This window comes from Heterocephalus glaber, unplaced genomic scaffold (genome assembly GCF_053883595.1).
Source record: "Heterocephalus glaber isolate CG9 unplaced genomic scaffold, H.glaber_assembly_v1.0 deba00000347, whole genome shotgun sequence".
Classification (NCBI taxonomy): Eukaryota; Metazoa; Chordata; class Mammalia; order Rodentia; family Bathyergidae; genus Heterocephalus; species Heterocephalus glaber.
The window spans coordinates 61,389,442-61,406,056 of NW_028258143.1; the positions used below are offsets into that span (position 1 = coordinate 61,389,442).

The 16,615-nt window shown below is 36.1% G+C and overlaps 1 protein-coding gene and 1 long non-coding RNA gene across 12 annotated transcripts in view; one reads left to right on the plus strand and one right to left on the minus strand.

Moving 5' to 3' along the window:
• Pde1a (phosphodiesterase 1A) overlaps positions 1–16,615 on the minus strand; it is a 309,018-nt gene that overhangs the window by 78,265 nt on the left and 214,138 nt on the right. For all 11 annotated transcript variants that reach the window (XM_004868172.3, XM_087201204.1, XM_087201247.1 and 8 more), the window contains one exon: positions 8,297–8,410. In XM_004868172.3, the coding sequence (XP_004868229.1) occupies positions 8,297–8,410 (114 nt within the window). The remainder of the gene's footprint in view (positions 1–8,296; positions 8,411–16,615) is intronic.
• LOC110346352 (uncharacterized) overlaps positions 1–16,615 on the plus strand; it is a 323,700-nt gene that overhangs the window by 57,023 nt on the left and 250,062 nt on the right. The gene's annotated exons all lie outside the window — the stretch shown is intronic.

Here is a 16,615-nt window from a genome sequence, read left to right on the forward strand (position 1 = left end):
GTTATGATCCAAAACTTTCCTGGAATGGGGAGGAGTCATGAAGGAAAGCAGGAGAGGTTTGGAGAAGACACACTACATCCTGTCCGACCTCCTACCCAAGACAAACCATGAGGAGGGTGGCAGCGCATGCCAAATAAATTTCTAGGATCCTGGGGCAGAGCTGGATGTTCCACCCCAACCCCAACCCTGAGTGGAACCTGGAGAAGAGCAAGATCCCAGGGAAGAAACCACTGCTGACAGAAAGGCTAGAGATGGCCTCACAGAGAGAGCTGACCTGGGACTAAAGGGAGGGAGAGAAAAGATAGAGCTAGGCTTTCTGACTGAATGTAGAAGAGGAAATTTCCTTTTACTTAATGGGAGAAACTTAAGTATGGGATTCCCATTACTTGGTAAATTTGCTCAAGAACCATCTATGGTGGTTGGCCATATGCTAGGATCAATATGTTCTGTGGGCTACCTTGGAAATTTAATCAACCTATTGCTTTGTTTTATGGGAAAATGGATTACACATTCTAAGTAGCTAATTTAGCACCCTGCATTATTGTTCAGATTTATTGACAGGACAATGGGAACCTGTGGAAGGAGTAGAGATTAAAAATATGGGTTTGGAGCAAGGCATACCGACCTGGCTGGCTGGATTTTCTCAAAGAGGGGTGAAATCACACTGAAACCAAAGTGGCTTAAATAATAGGAAAATGTGTTATTTTCATGAAGAGAAAAATCTAAAGGTTGCTTGACTTCAAGAAGGAATTTTTTAAATTAGCAGGTTAGTAATATCATCCAGGATTTAGGTTTCCTTTTTCTTTTTCATCAACTTTAATAATACATTTATTTTTATGCCTTTAGCAAGATGTTTGTATCAGTTTCAAACATCATACTCATATACAATAGCACTGTTTTTGTATGGAGAAGAAACCTTTGGCCAAGAGCACTATCAGTCTTTCCTTTATGTAATTCTCACCGACCAATCACATGTTGATGTTTAAACCTACTAGCTAGGAAACTGGAGACTAATAACTAGTTAAAATCAATTAGTATTCATTTACCCTGAGCTGAGGCTGGGCTCTTAAAAGAAGATAAGACAATTTTTTAATGTGTTCTGTTGATAAGGAAGAAGAATGAATATTGGCAATGTTCCATTTAACTCTGAACTTACCTCTGATGTTTAATACTTATACTAAGCAAGTCAATTACTTTCTGCATGCCTCAGCTTTATCAACTTTACAGTGGGAAATATAAGTAATTCATAAGATTCTTTGAGAATTACATGCAATGATATGTGTAAATTATAAAATGCATTGGATTTTCACTAATAGTATCATTAGAAACGGGTAATACAGAAAATAATGTATTTTTCAAGTCTAGGAAACATTCATTTATATTTTATGGCCTAAAAATATCCCAAAAGTGAGATCTTATAGAATATGTAGACCTCTCTTGGTCAATCAATTCTCAGAAGATCTGGTTAGATTTTTGTTCCTTTTTCTCTAGTGAGGCATTTTTGAAAGTTGGTATGAAGTAATACCCCACAGATGGACAGGAGATATAAAAGCCAATCAAAAGTAGTGTGACTTTTTCTGAGCCCGTTTTCACACTCCATCTACAGGGTGAGAGCAGCCCACAAATGCAGCCCTCCAAGCTGCCACCTCCCTGCAATTCGCACCACAAAAATGGAATTCATAAAAATCCTAATTTGTTTTTTAATGATTCACTGAACTCCAGCAATGTCTTAGTATATTTCTTTCAAACTGATTTCTTCAGAGTCTTAGCTAATGGAAATAGCCTCAAAAAATATAAGACACCATATTTATAAAGGCTCCCCCACTAAACAAATAATCAGTAACCTCCTCCTGCCACCCTCCCGGTGACCATGAGTGTTTAGCTATGAGCAAGGCTTTCTAAGGGGATGTTGGGAGGGTGGGTAAAACTACAGAATTCCAGAACACAAAGGGATTGAAACTTCATCTCCCATGTGAGAAAAGCAATGGCTGCAGAAAAAAACAAAAACAAAAAAACTCTTACCCAGAGGCTAAACATTAGCACGAGCAAAGCAAGGAGGCAGCTGATGAACTTTGAATCAAGGTCCTTTCCTCAATGTCCCTCATAGTCTCTGGTCCAGGTCTCCTTGCCCGTGGTGGTAACTTCAACATTTTAGTTTTCACAGTGAAAATGGCATAGCAGTCATTTATGAAAGCACTCTCCTCCATTCTCAATTTTTTAGGCAAGTGACTTAAATAGAATTTACCTCATACCTGTCTCATGGGACGGTTGACCATTGAACTTGTGCATTCAATTCTTCTGGACACAAAGATTGTTTGAAGGATAAGCATATTGCCCAAGGAAAGCCAGTGAAATAAAAAGATATGTTTATTGGTTCCTGTGGGAAAGAATGTCTTTTCATTCCTGCTGGAATTGACACTTTGCAGATGTAAAGCTTGGAAATACTGACAATGAACAGCATTTCACTGCTACATTTGAAAGCATGGGAAGAGATAATTCCTAGAGCAAGCAAAACGGGTCAATCTGCTGACATTACTGATGTCCTGAATGAACTAGTGCTTGATCAGCACTAGCCATCAAAGGTTTGTTTAAGCTGGCTCAGTAGGGTTTCCTATCAATTACAATTGAAGTAGTCATAAAAGTTGCTCATTAGTTCAGTTCTTTTCTACTTCCCTTCTTCCTTACTCTAAATATCAAAGCAGCACACATGAGCCAACATCATCATTATGTGCAGGTTGTACTGATTAACCACATAGAGTGGTTAACATAGAGTTTGCCACATGGATCCCTGAGTATGAAAATCCACTCTTCATACTTTGGCCACAACTCTTGTTGCACCCTTACTTACCCCAAGATTAAAGCCAAATGCTAACCAATCTTTCTGACTTTACAGTGATCCTCAGATGTGTTTATTTGAAGAGCATTGGCTGGGCACTAGTTAACTCCACTTTTCACCAATGACTGGCAATTCTTTTTTTCCTCTATGACTTCCAAGACAACTTCTTGACCTAATCTTTCTATGAGTTTTTTCCCTACACTAAGCAAATTCTAGAAAACCAGAATTCCCTTCACAAAAATCACTCCCCATCAATCCCTCATACAACCATAATCTAATCATTTTTTTCTCCTACTTTGACTTCAGAAGAGTCAGGGATTTCCTAGCGCATCCAGTGGTTCTCCCTGCAGCATTTCATCTATCCTTTTTAGTAAGCTCACTCTCTGCTAATTTGCCACTCCACATTCTTTAGATATGCAGCCTGCCTTTGTGTCCATTCTGTCTCCTTGGTATGTCCATGTCTAACCTTGTATACTCTTTAACCCCCTAGCTGTCTGGAACGACCATCCCACCCCAGATTGCCGTTTGGCATTTTCATCCTTACCCTTGACTTCAACTAGTAATGTAACATGGTCACCTATTGTGACATAGAACATTAAGAGATTTTTTTTTTAAATCTTAATAGTTGAAGGTAAGAAATACTGATATTTGGAAAGTCAAAAAATCATCTGGTTCTGCAGAAGCTTTATTCTACCTTCTGTGCAGAGTACTCTTTTATTCTATGAAAAATCTTTCGAATAAATGTTTCAGTTAGCACTAAAATAAAGTGAAATCGCTACTCTGGTGTTTAGAAAACTGAGACAATGAGATTCCTGGAGGCTAACCTTGTCTAAATAGTAAAGTACACGTTGTCTTCAATATGGGTACAGCTGTGTCACAGCAGATTCTGTGTCTTTTAGAGAACTGGCTTTTTTTCTAAATATGGATTTAAATTGCACATTTTTTTCAAAATTGGTGTTGATCTTGAGAGGTGAATGTCTAGCATGACATTAATTTTGATTGCCCCTTTATCAGGGCTTTGAAACTTGAGATCCTGAACTCCGGATAGCAAACCACGGTGAAGGGCCTTCCATGGGGCAAAGTAAACTGGTTTCTTTGAGATGGACACCAGGCCTGAGAGGATGAAGAAGGGTGCTCAGTAGGGAACCTCTCTGAAAGGGCTTCGGTGAAGGTTCTGAAAACATCTATCTTTGAGGACTCTGGAGGAAGGGATTCTGCTCATGCTTAGGCGCCTCAGCATAGATAGCTGGAATTAAGGGGAAAATAAGTGCTCTGCACAGGAACAATTTAGCAGTTTGCAGCAAGGGCTGGCTGCAAAGTGACAGGACAGATAGGGAAATAAGTCAACATTCATTGGACATTCTCAAAATTTTTAGGATGGGAAACTCCAAATAGCAAAGGAAATCCAACTATTGAAGATTAACATCACAGTAAATAAATTAGAAAACTAAAACAACAAACCCTAGGGCTCTCGGGTTATAATCCCTAAAATCACATCTCTAACTGGCATTGTATTTATGGCTTCAGTGCCAATCTGTCTTGCATGTTCCACACTTTTGCCCTTAACCCTCTTATTAGAATCTGCCCCATTAACATGAGCAGGGAGCACTGTGCCAGAGAACAAATTCATTCACAGAAAGAAATAACTGCAAATCTAGTCATATCTGATTGGGTTCCTGACTATAAATTTTGACCCCGTGTTATTCCTTCTGGTTATGATTTATTGTTGCTACTCTGTGTTTTCTGTTATAACTTATCAGTGTTGTTGATTATCTCTTTAGCCTGTCTGCTTCAGCATTGATTCTGATGCCTGGGTTTGTCTTCATGATCTTGACCCTCTGTCTCCCAGTTATCTGCACAGCTGTGTTCCTGAATCCAGTGACAAATATGCATGACAGGGACTTCAGGAATTTAATAAATACTTGATAAATGAATAAATCCCTCTCAGTTATTTCAAGGTTTTTAGCCTATCAGGAGCCTTGATCATCCTGCTACCAGACTTTTTGGAAATACTGACTGACATCAATACTTTCTCAAGATAATCTATCACCAAATTAAGGATCTTGCAACTTAATAAGGCCTTCTAGTCCATTGAAGATGCCTTTATAGGGATGTGTAGTTCTATATTAAAGTTCCTTTCCATTGTTTTATGCTTTGCATCCATTCCCTGGTAACTGGAGCCCAGTTGAATTAATTTTCTTGAGATAAAAAATTGCCATCATGAAATTATTAGGTAATTTCACTAGTAGATAACGTATATATCTTGATGTGTTATGCATTTCCAAAGTGCAAAGTATATTTGCTTTCTACTAGTACAACAGAATAATGATTATTTTCCAACCCTTATCCTGATAGGTATTATACTACATTTAATCTTTACGCTACCTTTTCATAAAATGAGCATTGTCCTTATTCCTACTTTATCACTAAATCTAGATCTTATAGATGTTAAGTAATTTCTTAAAGAGGGTATTGAGTAGAGGACCCAGACTTCAAACAACCCACTCTTTCTGAGTCCAGTGTCTACACTCTGGCTGGCATTAACCAAAATAAAATCATAAGTTATGTTTTTATGAGATGTTAGCACAATATCCAAGTCTGAAAGTATACCTCCCAGTCAGCTTCCTGCCCGGCTATGCATGAGGCCAAGGATGCTACTTTGCTTGGCAATGTCCCAATCCAAATAAGGACAAACATTTTTTTTTCTTTTGAGGCCATATGTTTCTGGATTACAACTGTACAACTTTGAAAAATAATAGCCTCTAGAGACACATCTGAAAGCAAGACTCATAAAATATTGGCATTTGCATATAAAAATTTCTTTTTAAAAAAACAAATGGTCACATTCACTAGGGAATTTTATTATAATCCCCACAACGGTCAGAATTTAGTTTCAATCAGAAATTCTGTTTTTATTTTTCTCACCAAAATGATCTTTAAACAGAGGTTTAAAAAAAATTTTTAGCTGAGATCCTAATCACTAATTAAGTCACTAATGCTTAGTAACAAGAGGTATGTGTGTATATGTGTGTATACACATGTACTTTCAAGTAATTAGCAATTCCTCTTTAATTCTATTTTCCTATACATTGACCATTTTTATCAATACAGTCAACTTCCAAATATCTCATTGTTTTCTAAATATATATTTATACATATATAGGAAACCAAACCAAACTAAGTATTGCTGTTCTAGAATTTCTTAAGATGATATTTTGACCATAACAACATAGCTCTTAGAAAATTCATAAGAGGTAATATTGGGTCTAACCAGTGACATGATGGTAAACAGTTAACAGGCTCTCTAGGGAAAACCAAATCCTGATTTGTAGCACTTGACATTTCCCATGGTGTAAATAGCCCACTATGGTTAGTTTCCAACTACCAACATATCATTACTGAAGGCAGAATTAGGAAGGGATGAACCACAGCAGGGCTACCAACTACTCAATTTAAGGACCCTGACTACACATGAACATCCATCAAAACTTCCAGGAAGTCTCTGAAATCACCTGCAGATTAAATGTTACAGAAAGGTTGAGGGTGAGCTTTGTAGCTTAAACTCTGGAATCAAATTGCCAGAAGCCTAATTCCACTGTTTAATTTACTCCAGGGTAATTTACATAACTTTCTGTGATTCAGTTTCTTCATATACAAAATGTTGAAAATAGATTTTTCTATCTCTTGGGTTGCTTTGATATTTAAATAAATTTTAGTTCTCTTAATAGTAAAATGCAGACGGTAACATTTACTCTGACAGCTGCATAGGACTGCGGTGAGACTAATGTGAGATAATAAAACTAAAAGCCTTTTGAAGATGGTATAAATGTGGGATATTATTCTTAATCCAATTTAAAAATGCTAATGTCATAGAGATTTTAAAGTAAAAGAGTGAACAATTTTGTGTCCTTTGAGTAAAACCTGGGAATAAGCTATTGTTGGGAACTGGGATATTTTGTTGTAAGGAGCAAAAACCAAAATGCAGCAAGAACAATAAAAGAAGTAACCTAAATTTAAATTTCTATAACAAAGTAGTTAAATATCATACATAACCATTTCCTTACAAAAGAGAAATTTTCAAATGACAAAGAACTATGCTTTAAATATAACATATGTTTAAACAAGTTAGGGATTATTGGGAACTAAGTTAGCAAAGCATCTATGGAGCTATGCTTTCAGGGAAAGACTACAGAAAAATGAGTGAATCTATCAAAGGAAAGATGGGACACATAGGAAAACCAAATAATAATTGGCATGATGCCATTATAAGATGATAGATGCATATCCAAATATGTAGTGCTTAAAGGTAAAGGCCCTCCTGCAGAGGGCTCAGGAGGGGTTCACTCTCTATGTCCCCTGCTTACTCTGCAGCTTCTGGCTGTTCAGCAACATGGTGGAACAGGCCAAAGGGTCTGACCAGCCTGATGGTTGTGGTGCTCTATGACAAAGACTCTCATTCTTACCTGGTGGGGGAGATACCATGACCACAAATGCCATCTTATATTTTGGCTTAAGTTTTACAATTCCTACCCCGGTTCTTATACCAATAATCACCCGAATATCCATCTTTCTTTTCACTACCTGATGTCAGTACTCTTTGGTCCTTTGAGAGGCCTCTATTTCAGCTTCCTTATAGCTCCAGAAAAACTCAGGGCCTGTTCTGAAACCAACTTGAGAAGTCCACATCCCTTCTTCTACAGGTTCTCTCTGGGCTCTGAATTCACAGGTAGTCCTCATTACCCTGTCACCTTTGTCTTTTCTGAGATGAAAATCAAAAAAACAATCTCAGTACTCTCTAAATAACAAGAGACACTTGGTCAGAGCTCTTGGGTTTACCAAGTATCCCCTGGAAGACAAGTAGACTGGCTGGGAGTCCCAGAAAGCGGCTAACAACCGTCTCCAAATCTTGTTTTCCTAATGGCCACTCTACACTGGTAGTGAGGAGGCTGAATTTTGGTGCAGACACTCTTGGGCCTATCCCTTAGCAAGCCCTCCTTAGAGGCTGTGACAGGCACATCTCATGAGAATAGTTGAGCAGGTAACACTCTCCTTCTCAGTAGCAACTCTGAGCTTTTAGATAATAGGGAAAATTCTCTCATTAGTGAAAAAAATCAATGTAAGCCTACACATGTCACTGACATTTAAAAGTCTGGGCCTAAAGACAGTGAAGGTCCTGGAAAAGGAGACTTTAATTACTTTTCATTTTATCACTTTTACTGTTTGTTTTATTATATTCAAGAATTTGGATTTTAAATGTATATTTTTTAAAAAGAATCATAGTCCAGTTAATTAGGTACATAAAAAGGAACCTTTCAAATTTTAATGCGATTTTGATTGTGATAGCATACTAAGATATGCTAAATTTCTGTCTGAGATAAAAGAAGGTTAAGAAAGAGGAACAATTGCGGGGGGGGGGGAGAAAAGCAAGTAAGATAAAAGGGAGAGGAGGTGAAGACTTACCTTGTTTCATCGATATAAACTGCTTCCAACACTGATGCTGCATATTCAATATTCTTTTTTAAGTCTACGACATTGACATCACCTTTTTCAAGCTGCTTCACTAAGCATCTTAGTCTATTTCAAAAAAGTAGCCAGAAAGAGAAAAAGAGAAATAGATTAATTATAACTATATGGAAAAGAGAGCAATATTAAACATACAAATCAAGTAAGACTTTTAACACTGCTATTTCTAAGTCATCAAATAGGAATCTTTTAAAGCTTTTTCTGTATAATTAAGACCAGACTTAAGTGATTACTAGAAATGAGATTCACTTCTCCTAATATCGGGGATGTTGGTAGTTAATATAAATACCATATTTCAGTGATGGTCTTCCTGAAAATTCTCAACAATATATTCGAGACACTTTCATTAAATTACATTCATAACACTAGAATTTAGTCTATAGTTTTGCTTCTTCTGTTCTGGCTGCATGAGTGCTCATCTGACTGCTATAGTAGCTATTGTTCACTCTATACCATAGTAAAAAGAAAAATGAAAGGCAAAAGTTCGAGATAATTTAATTTAAAAAATATTACATGTATGGTTAGTGGTTTTATTACAGTGGTTTTCACCTGGCAAATCTCAAAAATATTTTCTCATGTTTTGGCATTGGATGAAATGTCCCAACTTTCAGAGAAATTTAAAAGCATAGAACTCAGCTAAGTTCCATCTAGAATCCTGACTTCCAGAGACTGTGAGATAATTAACGTTATTGTTTTAAGCCACTGATTTTGAGATACTTGTTATGAAGCAATTAATATCATAGTGAAGCAATATAAATCACCTAAATATGTTTGTAACACTTCGAAACTTCTGTCCGTTAAATTGTAAGCCAAATATTTCCAAAGATACCGTCTTATACTAAGCACAAAAGGAATTTATTACTTATATATTGCTTACTGTCTATATATTACTGTATATAAACTAATGTGAAGACAATTATCTATTTTCTTAAATTATCAGACAGAATTTAATTCCATTCCTATTCTAAAATAAAAAGACTACGGTATGTCTACTTTTAGGCACTAATAGGTAAATTAACAGAGGTGACCATTCACTTTGGATAATTTCTAGTGCCAAAGCTTAAAGTATAATGACAAGTTAAGAGTTTCAGCAAAGATATTTAACATTCCTCCACCCATTAAAAAAATCTTATTTTTCTATGAAAAAAACCCACATCCAGATTAAAATTTCTTACTTAGGAAGTTGTAAATAGTTATTTGTACCATTTACTTTCATATGATAAAATACAGCAGACAACATATATATATATATATGTGTGTGTGTATGTGAATGCACATACATGTATGTGTATATGAATTCATGTATAAGAACATATAAAAATCCATAGTCAAATATGAATAAGAATGTATTTGAATACATATATAAAGATACATGCACATTAAAACCTATATATTCAAGGTCACTTCTCTTACTTAAGCCCTTTTGTCTCATATCCCTGCTGTCTTTTACTGCTTAAGTTAGGTTTACTTACTAGATACATGTGGAAGTCTACTTATCTCATAAGTCCTTTGAAGAAATCCTAAGTCCTCTCCTTTGTGATCTCTCCTTACTTAGAAACTAAACCACGCTTCATTTGTTCCTTGCTAACCACACTGAAATTACTCAGACTTTTACTATAGCTTTAATTTTTATATGTAACTTTTTTCCCTCAGTTGTTCTCCCACTGACTAAAAAAAAGTTACCAGGTATGCAAAGAAGCAAGAAAATTGATCCATCATGAAAATTTTAAAAACATACTGAAACTGATCCAAATATGGCCAGTGTGATAGGACTGGTAAACAAAGATATTAAGATTTTTTTTTGTTAAAATAAAAAAGCAACATTATACTGATGCATTTAACAACTCAGAAAAAATAAAGTCCTTAAAAAATACCAATCACCAAATCTCAAAAAGAAGTAGATAAACTGGAGATGTAGGTAAAAACCCTAAGAATAAAGGAGATCACGCTGGAAGGACACCTGGAGATGTTAACTTTAGTGTGGAAATATGAGCACAAGCAAGCGAGAACATCACACAAATACCAACTGTTAGAACAAGAAGCTGCTGTATTATTTGCAATAAGTCCTGCTTGCCTCAGAGCCTAAAACAATATCAAATGATAATCTGAGTCCATAAAGTAATGAAATTCTCTATTCTGAAGGTCAGTGCTCAAGAAATTGAAACCTAAGTTTAGTGTAAGAAACAGGGCTTATAGATTTAGATCCTTTTCAGATACTTTTCTCTCATATTGGCAAATATAATATAGAATGCCATTATATCTCTATTTTATGGGACATACAATTCCCAGGACAATTTATATCATTGAAGAAAATGAAAGAAAAGAGACTGACATTTCATGTACAGCATGAGAACTACAGTTAATAATATTGTATGGTATACTAGAAATTTGCTAAGGGAATAAAGTTTAGGTATTTTCACCACAAAAATAAATTTAATTTTGAGAATGATGGATATATTCATTTGCTTGAACTTCAGTTATTACTGTATCAAAATATGCTATATAATATATATACAATATAGTATGGCAAATATTATTAGCTTTTAAAATGCACTTACATGTTTATAGTCTACATTTAAAGGTACAAAGTAATTCTGTTGAAACAGAAAATACAGTTCCTCAGTATTGATCCCTTAGTATCTGGTCCCTCAGTGTCAGGAACTCTGTGGATACCAAAACCCAAAGATACTCAAGTCCCTTACATAAGGTGGTGTAGTATTTGCTTATGATCTATGTACATCCTCCCTACACTTTCAATCATCTGTAACTTATCTATGATACCTAATTCAATGTAAATGCTATGTAAATAGTTGTTACATTGTATTGGGGAGGGACTAATGACAAGGAAAAAAGTCGTGTTCAACACAGATGTGATTTTTTTTTCTGAATATTTTGAACCCAGTTGGTTAAATCCATAGATATGAAACCCAAAGATACAAAGGACTGGCTGTATGTAATGAAAAGTTTATTTTAACTAAAAAGAATACTTAATTATTTCCCCTAGTCTCCAAAATCCATAATGTAGTAAACTATTGCTTTACTTCAAGAGGTATTAACTTTAAAAAAACAGAAATGGACACTGTGTAATTCTTAGAATGTTGAAGAATCCCTTTTAAGTACAGTTACAAACATTAAAAAGTTATAAATGCTTTCAAGATCCATTTCTTTCTCCTTGGAAACAAAAACCAGAAAGTAGTAAGACCATATTGACTCTAAGAGGGAACCAATCATTTTGATTTTGGTCATTGTTACCCCTCTGGAATACCATGGGTTTTGTGGACTCAAAGATTTTCTTTAAAATGTTAGTCATTTTAAATAAAATATAAAATACAACTTTACAAAATAAAGTTTGATATGTTTAAATCTATATGTTTTAATGAATAAAAATTAGCGAGTTTCACCTGCTAGTGAGTTACTTAAACCAGGGAAGGCAGAGTAGGAGTAGGACAAGCACATGGCAGATGCACTCAACCACTGACATCTGTGTCATGTCCTTGGACACCAGAAAATGCACCCTTAACCCTTAGCTCAGGCAGCCACTCTGTGCTGAGTATCTTTCATTTGCCATCTGTCCCTCCAGGCCCGCCCCGCTCTCTGCCCCAATTCCTGGCTCTGTGAGATGGACCTGCTGACTATATGAGGGATCCGGTTGGATTTCACAAATGGGGAGTATTAGAGGAACTGGAAGGGAAGGCGAAGCGTGAATGCATCGGATTAGTCTTCTGTTCTCACACAGGGTAGTTACCATCCCAGGAAAGAGACAAAAAGAAAGTGAGGTATATACAGCTCTAATTGCCAGCTAACCATAATCTTACACATAGGGAATGGAGAAGGATGGGAGTAATTATCAAAGATAAATCAGTTTCCTAGAATTACCATCTCCAGTTTGAAAGGGCCCAACAGGGCTGCCTTCCTGGGCATGCAATTTGTCATACCAGGCTTTGCACTTGCAAGGGTCCCACGCTTAGTTCAGTGCTTTACGGTCACCACCCCAAAATGCTTAATAACTTTGAGAATAGACTGCATATTTTTGGTTTTCCCCAGATCAGGCATGTTCTGTAGGACAGTCCTGGGCCCTACCTACAATTCTGCACACAGAACTATTAAGAAAAATGGAGGAAAAAAATAAAGGCACTGTCAAATGTTCAGCAACTCCAAAAACTTGATTTTCCATGCACTGTTTTCTGGAGGCCTCTGTCAAATGCATTTGATCAAATCAAAGACATAAAAATAAGTGGGAAACGGAAGTCTCAGAAAAAGAGATGTGGGCCCATCTTCAGAATTAATCCAGATCGAAGTGGGAGTGCAGAGGAAAGGAAGCAGGAGGAAAATCTATAAGGAAGTAAATAGAGTTGATACAATTTGGGAATGATAGGATGGAATTTCTTGTTTTGACAGACTGGTTGAGCTTTTGTAAAAAAAAAAGATATATTACAATAATTCTGAAATCTCAGGAAAAAGAACAAGTTTAAAACACAGTTCACTATTTGACTGGAAAGTGAAAAATATTAACAAAGACACATTGCTATAAGTATTTGTAATTTAACAAATAAGATGAGATTAAGATAAGGACCTTGATGAAGTTGATAGATGAGAGTTATTTGCTCTCTTATCCTGTGGCTTTCTAAAGTCAGAAACTGACAAATCAAGAAATAGTGAAGCATATTATACGAAATGTGGTTCTTCCAAAGAAAAGCCAAGCACTAATCCATTGAGATTATTTACTTCTAGAGAATTGAGGGCTCTCTTGTTAATAATAAAAAGAATTCTAATGACATAAGTCTCTATTAGAGTAAAATGTCCAATACATTGCTCATGGGAGTGACTTAATTTATCTGTCAGGCCCTTTGTTAGTTTACAATCATGGGCCATGACGAATTTGAGTAGATAAACAATAATAAGACATCAAAATTCATACTAGATTGGAAGTACACAGAGATTTTGAAAGGGTACAAACTATTCCAAGCATGAGTTGATGGGAATGTTGAACTGCTTTAAGGTCTCTTTGACACCCAGTGAAACTAAGAAAATAAAATAAGATCTGACATGATAATCAAATATAAACCTGTTTGTGGTATACCTGTGCTCATCGGCTGAACTGATTGAAAACTTAACACATTTGAGATTCGAGGTAGACACAAAAAAAGTAAATATATATTAAGTGGACAAAAAAGAGAAAAGAAAATTTTAAAACAATGTAAAATATGATAGTGGAATAAAGTAAAATGGCAAAATTTATTACATTAGAGGAAAAGGAAAAGTATTTTGAGTAGTTTTAGAGAAGTCAAATAAGAATTCAATCTAGAATGGCCAAAATCTGGTGGACAGGAGGTTGGCAGGCAAAGAGACTAAGAGGGTCCTGAAATAAGCAAGGGGCTGAAATGTGGCAAAGTTCTGTCACTGTCTTGGGTGAGCAAAGCAATCTTAGAACCAGTTCTGTCAAAACAACAACAATGAAAACACCACAGGATGTTTAAAAGTGGTCTGTTAGTCTGTTAAGGTTTCTATAACAAAACGCCATATGCTGGGTAGGTTATAAACATCAGACATTTCTTTCCCAGTTCTGGAGTTCCCATGTTGGCAGATCCAGTGCTGGTGAAGGCTCTCTTCCTGGTGTTTTCATTGTAACCTCTACAGCAGAAGGAGTTAATGAGCTCTCTCCAGCCTATTACATAAGGGCATTAATCCCAGTCATGAGAGCAGAGCCTGCAAGATCTTCTTCACATCCCAAAGACCCTACTTGTGGATACCATCCCCTGAGGGAGGAGTAGAATTTCAACATCCACGGAGACAAATGTAGTAAGTGGCTTGGGACATATAGTCTTAATTAATGCAGAACCGTGTACCGACAGGCTTTAAAAATACACTAGCAGAGAAGGAAAATCATATAAAAATAGACTTTTAGAGAAAAATAAAACTACAGAGAGAAAAGTCAACATGGAATTTTTCCAATTGCAATAGATTACACAACATAAGAAAACCTAATAAACAGAAGTATTTCCACAACAGATAACTATCGGAAAGTGAAGTCCTTCTGTTACTCTTGACACTTGGTGAGAGGAAAATTGAATTGTTTAAAGAAGGATCTCTTAGAGACCCAATGCTTCTGTAGGGATGCACTTTGTAGCATAATAAGCAATCAAATTGAGTTTAGTTGATTGACTGAGAAAATTACTTTTATTGTGAAGGTTTTTTGTATACCAGGAGACATATTTAGCCTGCTAATTTAAATGATTCTCATTCTCTTTCTTCTTCTCTCTCCTTCTCTCTCTCTCTCTCTTCCTCTCTCCCTCTCTCTCCTCCTTCTCTTCCTGTCTCCATATATGTATGAATATTTTGTTTCAAGACAACACTAAAATTAGATGATGAAAAAATTGTGTTTAATTCTCCAGAATTTCCCCTGCCTCCATAGTAGTGTAGCTGCTATGTCTGTAATCTCTCAGGAGCAATGTAAATAATTCTTCCCTCGTGAGATTTTGGGAGTGTTATATTGACACTGACAGAGGCAGTTTTGAGAATGGCATGATCACTTGTATAAACTACAGAGTTGCAAATTTACTCTAGTTTGACAATAGGAATAAAAAACAAAATACTCTCAAATGCTTTAGTCAGTGTTTAACTGAGAAAACAAAGCAAGAGTTTAATTCTAACACGAGTTTTAAACTAAGAATTTAATTCTTGAAATTGATTATTCTTGAAATGGATTACTGGGATCACAGGAGATGGTGAGACCCTGGGAGAATAGCATATGTCTTCCAAACAAGCAGCCACAGCAAGCTTCATCTCTCCTGCAGTTCAGGACACCCCTGCGTGGGCCACTGGTGCTTCCTCTTCTGTGAGAGCCCCCAAAACCCTGGGCTTTGGTGGTTCTGACCCCTTTCTTTGACTCTCCAAATGCTTATGGTGGATAAGGATTTCGGTATTTTACACATTCGCCCCTCTTTACCTTATCCTGAACTCTCAATATTGTTCTATTACACTTTGAACTTATCAATAATCAGCATTCACATGTTTATAATCAGGTATATAATGTTCATTACACAGCTGAATCGTGTCTGAAGATTACAAATCCATTTCTGGCTTTTGTTTTGATTGTCAGCTGAGGTTATTCATGATCACATTTTTATTAGCATCACTTTCTCCATGTCTATAGAACCCCCGCCCCATGCCATCTATTTCTACCAAATACCATTTGGTGATTTCCCACTTTGCTTCTAGAAAGCTCCCGCTTGCTAGCTCTCCAATATTTCCAAGACAGCATCTATGCCATCAATCTTTGAAACTTGAATGTTAAAAATCTTTAGTCTTTCTTCTCCTTTGATTGATGGTCTGACACAGTATTCTAGATCAAGAGACGTTTTCTGTCAACATTGAAAGTTTTGCTTAGCTTCCTCTGCAGTGGGGAGTGCTACCCTTGGTCCCTCTGACAGTTACCATCATTCTTTCTGGTTACTTGCGGTATTTCAAAATTTCGGTAAATTATCCTCTTCCCCAATGACTTCTTTTGTTTTTCTTTGATTTCTTTGTTTAGAAATTTTTATTTTGGGGAGGGTTCAAGTTGGAAAGAAAAGAGGTATATGTGGCAATACACTATCTTTATTCAAAACTAAAAATTTTCATATCTTGCTGCCCAACTAAATTCCCAAAAAGATGATAATAAGGTACAAATAAGACAAAACCCCCTGTTTAAGCCCCTAAGTAACTGAACAAAATAGCAAAAATTAAACAGGAAACTCACAGGACTGGTGCAAATGGACTTTACTTACTTGCTAATGAAAAAATTATCATGTTTTCCCCTTAGGTAATAACCTCTTTCCTTCTCAGGAACAGAAAGGATAGGGAAATAAGAAATAATTACAACACAAGTAAAAAATCCACATAGACACTAAGGAGCACCCAGTTTGATGTAGAAACTCAGTTTGCTTATTTGTACATAATTCTTAGTTTTTCTACCCTATTGCTCTCCTCTCCCACAAGACTCTGTAAAGACCCTGATATTTATTCCAAGGGAGTTTGTGTTCTCTACAATGCTTGAGTCATTTTCATTTGTTAATTTTAGGATTAATTTTTGTTTGCACCAGGTACTTTAGACTTTTTATTTGAAGATGTGATACTCTCAAGCTCCATGACACAGATGCTAATTTTTTACTGCCAACTCCACTTTAATACGTCCCTTGGGGAAAAAACATCACACTGAAGAATGTTATAATGATTGCTTTGTCTTGGTGGTGTTTAAAAGAAAATTGCTTTTCAAAG